Source organism: Podarcis filfolensis (genome assembly GCF_964270895.1).
Source record: "Podarcis filfolensis genome assembly, chromosome: 2".
Lineage (NCBI taxonomy): Eukaryota > Metazoa > Chordata > Lepidosauria > Squamata > Lacertidae > Podarcis > Podarcis filfolensis.
Genome location: NC_139605.1, coordinates 2,214,671 through 2,229,876, shown reverse-complemented (window position 1 = coordinate 2,229,876; position 15,206 = coordinate 2,214,671). Strand labels below are relative to the sequence as shown.

Below are 15,206 nucleotides of genomic sequence, written 5' to 3'. Positions count from 1 at the left end.
TTCTATATAATAATAAATAATAATAATTTATTATTTATACCCTGCCCATCTGGCTGGGTTTCCCCAGCCACTCTGGGCGGCTTCCAACCGAATATTAAAAACAATACAGCGTCACACAGTTCTGGCAGGTTTGCCTCCATCCCTCCCTTGACCTGCACTTCACTCCCATTAAGTAAAACAAAGGTGATTATGTGCATTAGGTACCTCCAACTCCCAAGAAAAAGCGATCTACTCACAGTGTTAAACTACTGGCTGTGATCTACCAGTTGTTACTGACAGGAAAAGTTGTTGAGCTAGTTGTTGAGCTTTTTTTGGGGGGGGGGGACCAAAATTGTTGAGCATTTTTTATGGGGAGGAGGGTTTGAACAGTTGCGAACATTTTTCTTTTTTTGGTCACAAAGGGTCCCGCCAACATTTTTCGTTGTTTCGTTTCGTGGGTCACGTAGATCGCTAAAGGTCCTGTGATTGACAACAATTGACCAATGACATCTGAACTAAAAATTTTAAGATCTTATATGTATATATAATAACTGTTCATAAATGTGCCAACCAAGCACATACATAGATGTGTGGACCACATGTCTGGAGCAGCACAGGAGGACCGCCCTGAAACCATTTTCAAATGTTTTCTCTGCAAGGAGGGAGGGGGTGGGGGAGCCTCCCCATTGTCTTTTTGTTCACAAATCCTGTCTTAAGGGTATGTCTGTGTATGAATAGGGTGAGCCTGTGACCTGGCTCAGGAACTAAGTATTTGTCATTACAGAAGACTGGCCAGGCTCCCCAGGGTATCCAATCAAGTAAGCATTAACAGGTAATCTGACAGACAAGAGGTAAATAACGCACTCAGATTTCTGTTGTAGACAGCCCTTTCTGTGATGTAGGTATGATGTTTCTGGGGGTGGTCTTGGACTCCAGGGCTGGCAATTTAAAATGTCTATATAAGGGCAGACGCACCTTTGTTCTGTGTCCTCCTCCTTCTCCTGCGTGTGAGGGGAGCACCCTGTTGCAACAGTTGAATAAAGACCAGGCTTAGTAGCTGCTTTGCTTCTCAATATTCTCTGATTGGCCTCTGTTATTTTATCCGACCTGCAAAGGACTCCATAAGGGCTCTTGTGTTCCCCATAAGGGAATAAGGGCAGATTTACGTTTATTACACATCCCATGATTGACAGGTAGATCGTGATCGACCTGTTGAACATTCCTGATGTACATGTTCCTGTTCTCCTGGTCGAGTTAATCACTCCCTTTTGTCTTGATCAAGATCCTTAAAAAACTGCGGCCGGGTTTACCTTGTTTTGGATATGGCTACCACTCAGGAGACAGAATGCCAGCGATTATCAGCCAGACAAGGAGGCTGCTGAGTACGTGGTCTCAGGCTCAAGGGATTATGGCTGCCTCTGCCCGTGTCCAAAATGCCCATTCCTTTCCTGAACAGAACAAAGTTGGATAGCGCAAATCTGATACTTGAGCGATTTTATGACTTTCTGAAGTTTCCCCAGTAAGCCAGTACAGTACATAGATACATTTATCAGTGAATTGTTACATTTGGAAATCTGCAGTGGAGGCCCTTTGAATAGTGATAGGAAAACTGGTTGATGAAATGTTTTGTAGGGACATTTGCAGGAGTGATTGTGATGATTTTGGAAAATTTCATAAATTTCCTCCTTTTTTAAAAAAAATACTGTTTATTAAGTTTTCAAAAGCAAACTCAAAGAAGAACATAAGTCAAATTTCCAAAAACAAATTCCACTCCATAAATTCTGGCACCAGTTCCTTTTTTAAAAAAAGAGAGAGCTGATGGATAAATTTAGGCTTTGTTGTGTGGGGATGCAGCTCAGTGATAGAGCAGTTGCTTTGCATGCAGAAGGTCTCAGATTCAAGTTTGGTGGGGGTGTACCGTGGTCCACGTCTTCTGGGGGAAAGTTTTTTACCTGACCCCCCAAATCACTAAACAATTTATCTGTCCTAATCCAGCACTTGCCTCATTATAACTAGATTTTATCCCATATTCTAGGCTTCAATCTAAAGAATTCATTTCCTTTCTGTTCACAGCAGCTAAACTACAATTATTGCCCAATGATGGAAGGAAACCTCTAAAAAAAAAATAGGCGCTTGGATCAATAACATCTGGACCATTGCCAGTGGGCGGAGCAGGGTGCCTGAGGCACCTGAGACCCTAATATCCATCGTGCGAACAATGAGATTGACGCATTGGGCGTACATGCTCTATCAGAACACCTTACATGCCATCGGTGTCTAATCAAAGGCATCTCCAAAAAAGATACCTTTGACACAATCTGGTCTCCCTTTATTGAAGAACACAGTATTTTAATGCCATCACCATCAACATCATCATCATCACCACGGAGGTATTTGTGGAGGGGATATAATGATTGGCAATGTCTAGCCAAGCAGATCGGTAGTTGGGTTCCTACTGAGGGTACTGGGGGAGCCAACATGACCGTGATGTGGGATTGAGGACTGGAGTGATCATTCTGTGATACTATGGCAGTGGACAAAGCTGTATTTATTTTGAATAAATGATTTATTTTAAAAGGTCTTGAATTCAATGCTTTTGCCTGCAGGAGGTCCCAGGTGAAATCCTCGTCAAGCAGAGAGAGAGACCCTGTTGGCATCTGTCTGTCTCAGGAGACGATGGAGGAGGGGGCCTTTGGGGGTGAAGTCCAACTGTGGGCAGCTTCCAGGACCTGGAGGAGCAGCTCCAGATGAACTCCGCTTTCAGCCTCCTATACTGCCTGCTCTTTCTACAGATTTCTGAAAAATGGGCCTGTAAGTTACAATTCCCTGTAAATTGCCCATTGTCTATCCATATTACCTCTCTTTATTGTAATAGTCTCAATAGGAGATAGCAGTAAACGTGCTTTAATTTTCAACAGACTTTTATATTTCTCCCAAACTCCATACAAATTCTTCCTTACAATATGGTCTGTAAAGCTTTTGTAAATTTTCACCTCACCATAACATAAACATGCATGCCAGCAAAATTTTAAATCATGGCCTTCTAGGTGCAGGAAGTCTGCATTATCCAGTGTAATCCATTCTTTTAACCAACTCAGGCAGGCTGCTTCATAATAGATTTGCAGATCTGCCAGATCATCTCGATTTCTGAAAGATGGGCCAATTACTTGGGCACAGATTCCTTTCTCCGCAGGGAAAGGACTCTCCTGAAACCACTGGCAATGCCCACATTTCCCTGTGCCACCTTCCCTCCCCATATTGGTTGTTGCCCTCAACACCTCCTGTATTCCGGCTGCCACCAAGGATTTTATCCACTTTCCCATTAATGTAGCCATGAATGAAAAGGTATTGTAAAACAATGAATTTTTAAAATATAAACAATGTAGCAAGGTTTAATGATTACTTTTCAGTCATTTTGTGTTTTAATTGTTCCTTTATTGCAATTATAAAAATGGGCTTTATGCTGCTATTCTTATAACGGGGAACTGGACTAGAAGACCTTAAGAGTCCCTTTCAGCTCCACACTTTCAGATTCCAGAGCCAATCCTGCTTCCTAAACACTACTGTCATGCTCCACTTTTCACAACTCTCCATTCCCAACTCTCTCTGCCAAATACCAAATATCAACAGACTCTCAGCACGTTTACTCTCAATGAGCACTCCAGAGTCACATTCTGCACATCCCTAACAGTACATTATCTTTAGCATTAAACTTACAATTATGAGAAATTACCTTCATTGCTTTAACACATATATGTACAACTTTCCACCAGAACATCAAATATACTCCATGTATTTACAATTGATTTTTCCCTATCTGAGATTGTTGATATGAAGCACAAAGTGAACTCTGTGGGAAAACTTGAAACACTCCATACATCTAAATGGGTTCTCCCCTGTGAGAGTCCATAGGTGTTGATTAAGAACTCCATTATAAGTGAAAGACATTCGACACTTTCATTTAAACAGTTGCTTCTCTGTGAGTTTGCTGATGTTTTCTAAGAGTTACACTCTTACCGAAGCACTTCCCACACTCCAAACATTTAAATGGTTTCTCCCCTGTGTGAGATCGTTGATGTTTAGTAAGAGATCCACTCTCAATGAAACCCTTTCCACAATGTATACATTTAAATGGTTTCTCCCCTGTGTGCGTTCGTAGATGTATATTAAGATGTGAACACCGACTGAAGCTCTTTCCACACTCTGTACATCTAAATGGTTTCTCCCCTGTGTGAGTTCGTAGGTGTAGAGTAAGGTGTGAGGTGTGTCTGAAGCTCTTTCCACACTCCATACATTTAAATGGTTTCTCCCCTGTGTGAGTTTGTTGATGTCTTGTAAGAGCTCCACTCTCACTGAAACCCTTCCCACAATCCATACATTTAAATGGTTTCTCCCCTGTATGAGTTCGTTGATGTACAGTAAGTATTCCATTGTGACTGAAGCCCTTCCCACACTCCATACATTTAAATGGTTTCTCCCCTGTGTGAGTTCGTTGATGTATAGTAAGGTGTGAACACTGACTGAAGGTCTTTCCACACTCCATACATTTAAATGGTTTCTCCCCGGTGTGAGTTCGTTGATGTACAGTAAGTATTCCATTGTGAATGAAGCTCTGCCCACACTCCATACATTTAAATGGTTTCTCCCCTGTGTGAGTTCGTAGATGAACAGTAAGTATTCCATTGTGACTGAAGCCCTTCCCACACTCCATACATTTAAATGGTTTCTCCCCTGTGTGAGTCCGCTGATGTCTAGTAAGGTGTGAACACTGACTGAAGCATTTCCCACACTCCATACATCTGAATGGTTTCTCCCCTGTGTGACTCCGTTGATGTATAGTAAGGCTTCCACTCTGACTAAAGCTCTTTCCGCACTCCAAACATCTGAATGGTTTTTCCTCTCTGTGAATTTGTTGATGTACAGTAAGGCTTCCACTCTGACTGAAGCTTTTCCCGCATTCCGTACAATTAAAGGGTTTCTCCCCTGTGTGAATTTGTTGATGTACAGTAAGTTTTCTACTTTCACTGAAACACTTCCCACACTCAATACATTTATATGGCTTTTCCCCTGTATGAATTCTTTGATGTAGAGTAAAACTTCCACTTTCACTGAAGCACTTCCCGCACTCTGTACATTTAAATGGTTTCTCCCCAGTGTGAGTTCGTTGATGTACAGTAAGGTGTGAAGACTGTCTGAAGTTCTTTCCACACTGCATACATTCAAATGGTTTCTCCCCTGTGTGAATTCGTTGATGTATGGTAAGTTTTCCCTTTTCACTGAAGCTTTTTCCGCACTCCATACATTTAAAGGGTTTCTCTTCAGTGTTAGTTTGAAGATGTGTCCTAAGGTGTTCACTCACACTGAAGTACTTTACAGATGGCCCCTCAAAATTCTGATTGCCTTCTCCATCACCTGGTTTAAAGTGTTGCGGGTGGAAGGTAAGAAAATATTGTTAGGTATTCAAGGAAGAGAACCAGAGAACTTAACACACAGCAAGGCCAATCAGCACCTTCTCTTCTGTGCTGAGGAGAGACATCTATGGCCCTCCAGATGGGGTTGGACTCTAAGCAGCATCAACCCAAGCAAAGACGGCTAATGACCAGGGATGGCGGGAGTTGTAGTGCAGCAACATCTGGAGGGACACACTTTCCCCCTCCTGTGAAAATGCTACCCCTCTGTATTCAGTTTTCTCCTTCCTCCATGATCTGTAATTTCTTGCTGATGCATTCCAACCCACAGTACACATCACCTACACCTGCACCAGGATGCTGGAAAAGATGGGCCCTCATTCTGATCCTCAGCGTCCGGGCGGAACAATGGGGGTGGAGATGCTCCTTCAGGTATACTGGGACAAGGCCATTTAGGGCTTTAAAGGTCAACACCAACACTTTGAATTGTGCTCGGAAACGTACTGGGAGCCAATGTAGGTCTTTCAGGACCGGTTTTATATTCCTACACACTAAAAGGAGACGTACAAAGGTACAGTCTCCCAGCAAAGTGGAAGTATGTACCTCTCAATCTGTCCAGGACAACATGCCTGTATTTTTCAGTTCCAAACGAGGAGATGAGCTCAGACCTGAGTATCAGAGCCACTCTATGAGGAATAAGTAAAACATAAGTGCTATATTACTAATACAGTGGTACCTCTGGTTATGAACTTAATTCGTTCCAGAGGTCCGTTCTCAACTCGAAACCGTTCTTGACCTGAGGCACACTTTCACTAATGGGGCGATTCCGCTCGCATCCTGGTGCAAAGTTTGCAACCAGGAGCACCTACTTCCAGGTTAGCGGAGCACGTAACCCGAAGCTTTCACAAGAAGGACGGTTTGTAACCAGAGATATTACTTTATATGACTCTTAAAATATAGAAAAATATTAATCTTTTGAAGCAAAGACAATAAAGTATCTGCTGGCCCATTAAAAGCTAATAATTCTGGATGTGTGGATCCAGAATTGGACTCTACAGTCAATTACGGACACACCGTTAAAACTGTGTTCAAGGAAGACAATCTTACTCAGCTACGAGGATTCGCCAAAGAAGAAGATATGACATGAATAAATGGCTCAAACAGAGGAGCCACACCTCCAACATCTAACAGCCAGGAGGAATAAAAATGTGTCCTTACCTAGAGAGGCCACCATCTCATAATTCTCCTCCATGACTTCCCTGTGCAGAGCTCTTTGGCCTGGATCCAGCAGAGCCCACTCCTCCTCCGTGAAAAACACAGCCACCTCCTCAAAGGTCAAGAGGGCCTGGAAGAAGAAGAAGAAAACAGAGCTTCTCTTAGATCCCCACCAACCCCACTCAACACAGAGGGAGGCTGGGTGGTCCCATCTGTGCCTCTTCCCTCCTCCCTGCTCCCGTTGCTCTTTCCCTACCTGAGGAAGCTGCCTGGCTCCTCTTTCCACTCCACCTCTGAGAAGAGGCCGTTCAGAGGGGGTCTCGGAGGCCATTGCGTTGCCAGTGGAAAGGACGGAGGAGGAGGAGGAGGCGGAAACAGGGCCACTTCCAGGACTCTCTCAGCTGTTGACAAGATGCACTTCAATGCAGGGAGCAGCTCTTTAAGGAGAACAATGGAGAAATTATTATTATTATTATTATTATTGAATTTATATACGGCCCTATACCCGGATGTCTCAGAACAGTTCACAGAATGGCAGATTTATTTACAAATTACAAATACCAGTACTAATAAACTAATACCCATAAATCCTAATTACAAAGAACTGGAAGGATGTAATCCTTTCTACAGGCTCTTGATAATACTATAACCTGCCTCAGTCTTTAGGGGACATTCAGCTTCGGATTCTAAAGTTCTAGGATCAAATCCCAAACTCTGAATGAAGCTTCACAGAAAGCATTACGGTCAGTATCTCTGCAGATCTCACTGTTCCTTTCCTCCAAACAGCCACTCAGGAAACCAGTTTCTGACCCTTTGATACATTTAGAATAAAGAAAATAAGGAAAACTCCTAAATTATGTGCAGAATTTGCACTCAGAAGAAAAGCAGTATCTAAAGCGCACCAGGGTGCAGAAGCTCCATCCAAGGGGAGCAGATGGAAATATTTAGAGCACTTTATACAGTAACATGGGATGCGGGTGGCGCTGTGGGTAAAACCTCAGCGCCTAGGACTTGCCGATCGTATGGTCGGCGGTTCGAATACCCATGGCGGGGCGAGCTCCCGTCGTTCGGTCCCAGCTCCTGCCTACCTAGCAGTTTGAAAGCACCCTTAAGTGCAAGTAGATAAATAGGTACCGCTGTATAGCGGGAAGGTAAACGGCGTTTCCGTGTGCTGCGCTGGTGCTGGCTCGCCAGAGCAGCTTTATCACGCTGGCCACGTGACCCGGAAGTGTCTCCGGACAGCGCTGGCCCCCGGCCTCTTAAGCGAGATGGGCGCGTAACCCTAGAGTCGGACACGACTGGTCCGTACGGGCAGGGGTACCTTTACCTTTATGCGCTAACATGGATTGTAGTTTAGGGGACAGAAATAGGAAGTTCAGTGGCTTATGGCCCCCTAGTCCTTCCTCTTAGGAACCTGTGTGTGTGTGTGTCCCCTTTAATCTTCCCTACACTGGGAGGAAGGACAGGAGGAGAAATAATCAGGGGGTCCAAACTGGGCACAGGGCATCCCTCCTGAGCAGGGGGATGGGAGACTGGGTCTCCCTGGTGGAAGCACAGCACCCAAACTGCAAGGTGGGGGACCTCAGACCCAGGGGCTAAATTGGCCCTCAAGTCCTCTCTCTCTTTCTCTCTCTGGCCCTCAGGAATTTCCCCAGCACCACACCCTCTTTCCATCACTTCCCAGCTGCCTCCTGGGGGGCTTTTGTGTGGCTGGAAAATATCCCTGGAAGGCAGGCAGCTCCTGGACAAAGCTCAGAGTCAGCCCCATAGCCCCACCAACTCTGTCCTCTGGCCCTGCCCATCAATGGAAAGTGGACCCTGGAAGGCTGCTCAGGAGCGAATGAGGACCTCAGGCTGGAGAACGGTCTCCACCCCTGTTCCAAACACGGAACAGGCTGTAATCCTGGCCCACCTTGCAGAGTTCTTGTGTGAGCATTGCCCAGGTGGTGGGTTTTAGATCACCTACGCTATCCTGCCAACCTAGCAGTTCGAAAGCATGTCAAAGTGCAAGTAGATAAATAGGGAAAGGTTTACCTTTCCCCGGCAGGAAGGTAAATGGTGTTTCCATGCACTGCTCTGGTTCGCCAGAAGCGGCTTAGTTATGCTGGCCACATGACCTGGAAGCTGTACACTGGCTCCCTCGGCCAATAAAGCGAAATGAGCGCCGCAACCCCAGAGTCGGTTATGACTGGACCTAATGGTCAGGGGTTCCTTTACCTTTACCTTACAGTGTTAGAAGGCCCTCCTGGCAACCTGGATGGGGACGAAGCCAGGCAGGAGTGAGGCTGCCAGAACCGGCAGAAAAAGTCCCTCAGCACCTCTGCGCTGGGCCAATCCTGCAAGGCAGGCCAGATCTCCCACCCCTGGGGCTTTGATTCTCCTTCCCGACAAAGTCCCAAGAGGATGTCTGGAGAAGCCGCTTTTTGGAAAGAAACAGCCTTAAAATCCTTCCCCCCTCTTTCCCCCAAGTCCAGCTGGGGAGGGGGCATTTCTTTAATTCCTCCAGTCTTTGCCATGAACATATTTAAAGGGCTCCTGAGACCTTGATCAGTTTCAAATCCTGCCATCCATGGGCCCATTTCCCTTGCCAAGCAGGAGGGAAACTGACAAGGTGCTTTTTCATGCTTCAGGAAATGGAAAATGTTCCTCATCCCTCCAGTTTTGGGGCACAAAAGCAGCACAGCAACCCCCCCCCCAACATGGGAAACCCAACAACACTCTTTCCTTTGTACCAAAGCAACCTCAGCCAGCCAGACTAGGATTTCTGAAAGGGGAGCTGGGGGGCCTCCCCCTTCCTTCTCACATCAGCCTCTTTCTTACTCAGGAAGCTCCGGAGGCCTATTTCCCTTTACAGTGTCCATCTCTCACCCCCCACCCATTTCGAAATCTCCCCCAATCCAGAGGTGACTCTGTTCTCCAGCTGCTTCCACTTCCTCTCCCCTGCTTGCCCTTCCGATCTCCGCCCCACCGAGGCAGGGGCTTCAGCAGCAGATTTCGGAGGGGGGCAGGTCAGAGAGGAGCATCACAAGGTGGAATGGGGCTGCCCCCCCCTTGAACGGAATAGGACGGACTTCTGAGTCAACAGGCACAGGGTGGGGCTGGAAATCCCTTTGTAGTTTGGGTGCACCGGGGGGCACCCTTTTCTGGTTCGTCTCTAGTGTCTTCGCCCCCCCTCCCCCCACCATGGGAGCCTGTTTTCATCTCTGCGCTTCGAAAAGGATCTTGCAATGCAAACCCTCCTGGGGGGAGAGGACCCTACTTTGCAACAGGATGGCCTGCATCAAGCCCCCTCCTCCCCACAGAGAAAGGGCGGAGCCCTTCCCTGATTTCCTTTCTAACCCCCCCCCCAACCTCTCGCCTCCTTTCCCAAATGCTCTGTTTGTACATTAAAGGAGAGGGAAAGCAAATCCTTCTCCCACCCCCAAATAAGCGGCACCTCTTTCTCCTCGTCCGCTTCTCTTCCGGGAATGAGGATGGAGACCCCTCCCCTCCAAATAGCCTCTTCCCTCCCCCGCAATAAAACTCCCTTCCTGCCTCTCTAGGAAGCGGAGCTCCTTGACCCAGAGGGAGGGGGAGCGGCAGGAGATCCGTCCCCCCCTCCCTGCAAACAGAAATGCCCTTCCCAGTCGGCAAGCTCTATATTCCCGTTTATTGAGTGAGAAATTCATGGTTCAGTTCCCCGCAGAGGCAGCGAAGGGCGACCCCCGCCCCCCGAATTTCTAAAAATTCTCGTCCTGGGAAGGAGTTTAGAGCAGTAATTTAAGACAACCCTAAAGGCTGCTCCATTGTCATTGCAATGGGTACCTTTTTTAAAAAAGAGGGAGCTGATGGAGAAAGTTCGGCTTTGTTATATGACTTTCTAGAGTTTTCCCATTGAGCCAGTAGAGAGATACATTTATCAGTGAATTGTTACATTTGGAAATCTGCAGTGGAGGCCCTTTGAATAGAGATAGGAAAATTGGTTCATGAAATTACATGAAATGACATTTGCAGGAGTGATTCCAACCGAATATTAAAAACAATACAACATCATACATTAAAAACTTCCCAGAACAGGGCCGCCTTCAGACTCTGGGGTTGTGCTGCTCATCTTGCTTTACTGGCCGAGGGAGCCGGCATACAGCTTCTGGGTCTTTTAGCCAGCATGACTGATCCGCTTCTGGCAAACCAGAGCAGCGCACGGAAATGCCGTTTACCATCCCGCCGGAGTGGTACCTATTTATCTACTTGCACTTTGACATGCTTTTGATCTGCTAGGTTGGCAGGAGCTGGGACCGAACGACGGGAGCTCACCCTGTCACAGGGATTCGAACCACCATCCTTCCGATTGGTAAGCCCTAGGCTCAGTGGTTTAGACCACAGCGCCACCCGCGCTTTTGCCTTATGATATCATAAATACACATGCCAACGGAATCTTTTATCGTGACCTTCCAAATCTAACAAATCTACATTTTTTAAAGTTATCCTATCCTGGATTCAGCAAATGCAAGATGCTTCATAATATACCGTATTTTTCGCTCTATAGGACACACTTTTCCCCCTCCAAAAATGAAGGGGGAAAGTGTGTGCGTCCTATGGAGCGAATGCAGGCTTTCGCTGAAACCTGGAGAGCGAGAGGGTCGGTGTGCACTGACCCCTCTCGCGTTCCAGGCTTCAGGAAGCTATCCGCAAGCCTACGGAGCCCGGCGGGAACTCCCGCTGGGCTCTGCAGGCTTGCGAATAGCTGCCTGCAGCCCGGAGCACGGGGAGCGCGGCGCTGTGAACCCCAGGCTTCGGGCAGCTCTCCACAGCCTGCTGTCCCTGAAGCCAAAACAGCGAGACGGGGCTCTGTGCAGCCCTCCGTCTCGCTGTTCCAGCTTCGGGATGGTTGCGCAATGCCTCCGCAGGGCGGCAGGGTGAAGGCACCACGCCGCCCTGCGGAGGCTACGAAGGATGTCCCCGAAGCCTCAAGCCTTTGGAGTGCAGCTGCGCTCCAAATGCTTCAGGGATCTTTGAGGCTAGCGGTGGGGGAAAGCAGCGCTTCCCCCCACCGCCAGCCCCACAAGCTGGGAGGCAGCGGCAAGGCCTGCTCTTGAACGCACCTTGTTTTTGAGGGGGAGAACAATAAAAAAAAATTTTTTCCCCTATTCTCCCCCCCTATGGTCCGGTGCGTCCTATCGTCCGGTGTGTCCAATAGAGCGAAAAATATGGTAATCTTAAATCTGGTAAAGAGAAACCTCCTCTGTCTTTGACATCTATTAGTAATTTATGTTTTATTCTTGGTTTCTTCCCTCTCCAGATAAATCTTGAGATATATATTTGAAGCAGCTCATATTGCTTATCACCAGAACTGATTGAAATAAAAATATATGAGGCAATACATTCATCTTAATTACTGAAATTCTGCCCAATAATGATAAATTCATCCTTCCGCAAATTTCTAAATTCCTTTTTATTTCTGTCCATAATTTTTCAGTTATCTTTAAATATATTAATATTCTTAACTGTAAACCATTTTCCCAGATATTTAACAGATATATATATTTGTGTCTTATGCTGTATCTCCTTTTTGTCTTGCTCTGAAACATTCTTCACTAAGAGCTCAGTCTTATTTTTATTCAATTTAAAACATGATACCTGTCCAAATTCCTATATTTTTTCTAATACTTTATGTGGTGTTTATAGGGTCTTCAACCATTATCACAAGGTCTAAAGTTTTTCTTTATCTTGTAGCAGCTTTTATTCAAATAGTGAGCTTTGTTCCCAAAAAAAGTTTCCCTATCCGTTTTAAACATTTCATGTAACTGATGATATTGTAGCCAGTCTAACGTGGCTTGTTACACTTTCCATTGATTTCAATTGAGAATGTATTGTAAAACAATGAATTAATGAAATATAAACAACGTAGGACGCTTTAATGGGACGCGGGTGGCGCTGTGGGTTAAACCACAGAGCCTAGGGCTTGCCAATCAGAAGGTTGGCGGTTCGAATCCCCGCGACGGGGTGAGCTCCCGTTGCTCGGTCCCTGCTCCTGCCAACCTAGCAGCTCAAAAGCATGTCAAAGTGCAAGTAGATAAATAGGTACCACTCCAGCGGAAAGGTAAACGGCGTTTCCGTGCGCTGCTCTGGTTCGCTAGAAGCGGCTTAGTCATGCTGACCACATGACCCGGAAGCTGTATGCTGGCTCCCTCAGCCAATAAAGCGAGATGAGCGCCGCAACCCCAGAGTCGTCCTCGACTGTACCTAATAGTCAGGGGTCCTGTTACCTTTACCTTTAGGACACTTTAAAGATTTCTTTTCAGTCTTTCTATGTTTTCATTGTTCCTTTATTGCAATTAGAAAAATGGGCTTTATGCAGTTCTTATAACAGGGAATTGGACTACCATGACCCTTTAAACTCTACAGTTCTAGGATTCCAGAGCCAATTCTGCTTCCTAAACATCACTGTTGTGTTCTACTTCTTGCAACTCTCCATTCCCAACTCTCTCTGCCAAAGACCAAATATCAATGGAGTCTCAGCACATATTCAGTGTGGTGTAGTGGTTAAGAGCAGTGGACTCGTACTCTGGTGAACCGGGTTCGCGTCTCCGCTCCTCCACATGCAGCTGCTGGGTGACCTTGGGCTAGTCACACTTCTCTGAAGTCTCTCAGCCCCACTCACCGCACAGAGTGTTTGTTGTGGGGGAGGAAGGGAAAGGAGAATGTTAGCCCCTTTGAGACTCCTGAAGGGGAGTGAAAGGCGGGATATAAAATCCAAACTCTTCTTCTTCACTCATGGGTCACATTCTGCACATCCCTAACAGTACATGATATCTTTCATTATACTTACTATTATGAGACATTACCTTCATTGCCTTAATACATATATGTACATACAAACGCCAGAACATCAAATACACTCCATGCATTTACAATTGATTTCCCCCTATATCAGTTTATTGATACGAGAGACAAAGTGAAATCTGTGTTGAAAACATAGCACACTCCATATGCCTAAATGGGTTCTCCCCTGGGAGACTCCGAAGATGTATATTAAGAACTCCATTTTAATTCAAACATTTCCACACTTTTTCCATTTAAACAGTTACTTCTCTGTGAGATAGTTGATGTTTTCTAAGACTTACACTCTTACTAAAGCACTTCCCACACTCCAGACATTTAAATGGTTTCTCACCCATGTGAGTTCGTTGATGAATAGAGAGTATTCCATTGTGACTGAAGCTCTGTCCACAGTCCATACATTTAAAAGGTTTCTCCCCTGTGTGCGTTCGTTGATGTACTGTCAGATTTGAAGCTTCACTGAAGCTCTATATTCCCATTTATTTAGTGAGAAATTCATGGGTTCAATTCCCCGCAGAGGCAGCGAAAGACGACCCCCCCCCCGCATTTCTAAAAAGCCTCCTCCTGGGAAGGGGTTTAGACCAGTAACTTAAGGCAACACTAAGGGCTGGTCCAGTGTCATTACAATGTGTACCTTTTGTAAAAAGAGGGAGCTGATGGATAAATTTAGGCTTTGTTATGGGGGGGGTGCAGCTCAGTGGTAGATCAGTTGCTTTGCATGCAGAAGGTCTCGGATTCCCATTTTCACATTTGGTGGGAGTGTACCGTGGTCCACGCCGTCTGGAGGAAAGTTTTTTATCAGACCTCCAATAAACAATCTATCCGTCCGAATTTAGCATTTGCCTTATTATAACCATATTAGACCCCATATTGTACGCTTTAATCTAAAATATTAATTTCCTTTCTGCTCGCAGCAGCTAGACTACAGTTATTGCCCAACAATGGAAGGAAACCTCTAAAATAACATTAGAGTGATTGGAGTCATCATTCTGTGATATTATGGCAGTTATTTATACCCCTCCCATCTGGCTGGGTTTCCCAAGCCACTCTGAGCAGCTCCCAACAGAATATTAAAAACACAATAAAACATCAAACACCAAAAACTTTCCTAAACAGGGCTGCCTTCAGATGTCTTCTAAAAGTCAGCTAGTTGTTTATTTCCTTGACATCTGATGAGAAGGCGTTCTGCAGGTCGGGTGCCACCACCGAGAAGATCCTCTGCCTGTAACCTCACCTCTTGCAATGTGTTTCCATTCTTCCTGGGGCTGATTTAGTTAATTGGCTCTGCTTCACTGTCACTAGATAATGCTTCCTGAGATATCTGACCCCTTGGCAGACTGCCCTCATCTGGGCTGTCTTCCAGCCCTTCCCTTCCCACTGATATTGGAGTGCCAGCTCCAGAAGGGGAGGGGGGTTGAAGCTGTGGGGTGTCAGCTAGGAAAGTCGAGCCTTCTGCCTCATCTGCACGCTCACTCTCCGATGTTGCCTTGTCTATGTCGGAATCAAGCCTTAGTCAGAGGAATTGGCCACTCTCCAGGTGCCCGGCTTGAGTTCCTTGTTGACCTCCCCGTCAGCGACTCCCGGCAAGACAAGGCGAGATCTCAATCGGCGATCCTCCTCAACGTGAGAAGAACACACCACTCCTCCCCTACCATCCCCAGGGAGGGGAGAGAGACAGACAGAAATGTATTTACATGCCTTTATTCCTGTCTTTCCAGCAGTACAGAGAAAACGTGTCTGCACTCTCTTTACATCAACAGCAGAGAGAGAATAACTCCTCCCATG

The 15,206-nt window shown here is 46.1% G+C and overlaps 1 protein-coding gene and 1 long non-coding RNA gene across 2 annotated transcripts; both read right to left on the bottom strand.

Annotated features, from left to right (window-relative positions):
* Positions 1–3,392: 3,392 nt before the first annotated feature.
* LOC310757438 lies at positions 3,393–13,117 on the bottom strand. The gene is made up of 2 exons (XR_014545207.1): positions 12,971–13,117; positions 3,393–3,478 (listed from the first exon to the last, which is right to left on the bottom strand). It is a non-coding gene; the product is annotated as an uncharacterized lncRNA (long non-coding RNA).
* On the bottom strand, positions 3,609–7,039 carry LOC310756794 (uncharacterized protein). Its single transcript, XM_083601573.1, has 3 exons — positions 6,859–7,039; positions 6,606–6,732; positions 3,609–5,391 (listed from the first exon to the last, which is right to left on the bottom strand). The coding sequence occupies exons 1-3, from the start codon at positions 6,931–6,933 to the stop codon at positions 3,941–3,943; spliced, it is 1,653 nt and encodes a 550-aa protein (XP_083457699.1). The 5' UTR covers positions 6,934–7,039; the 3' UTR covers positions 3,609–3,940.
* Positions 13,118–15,206: the final 2,089 nt, after the last annotated feature.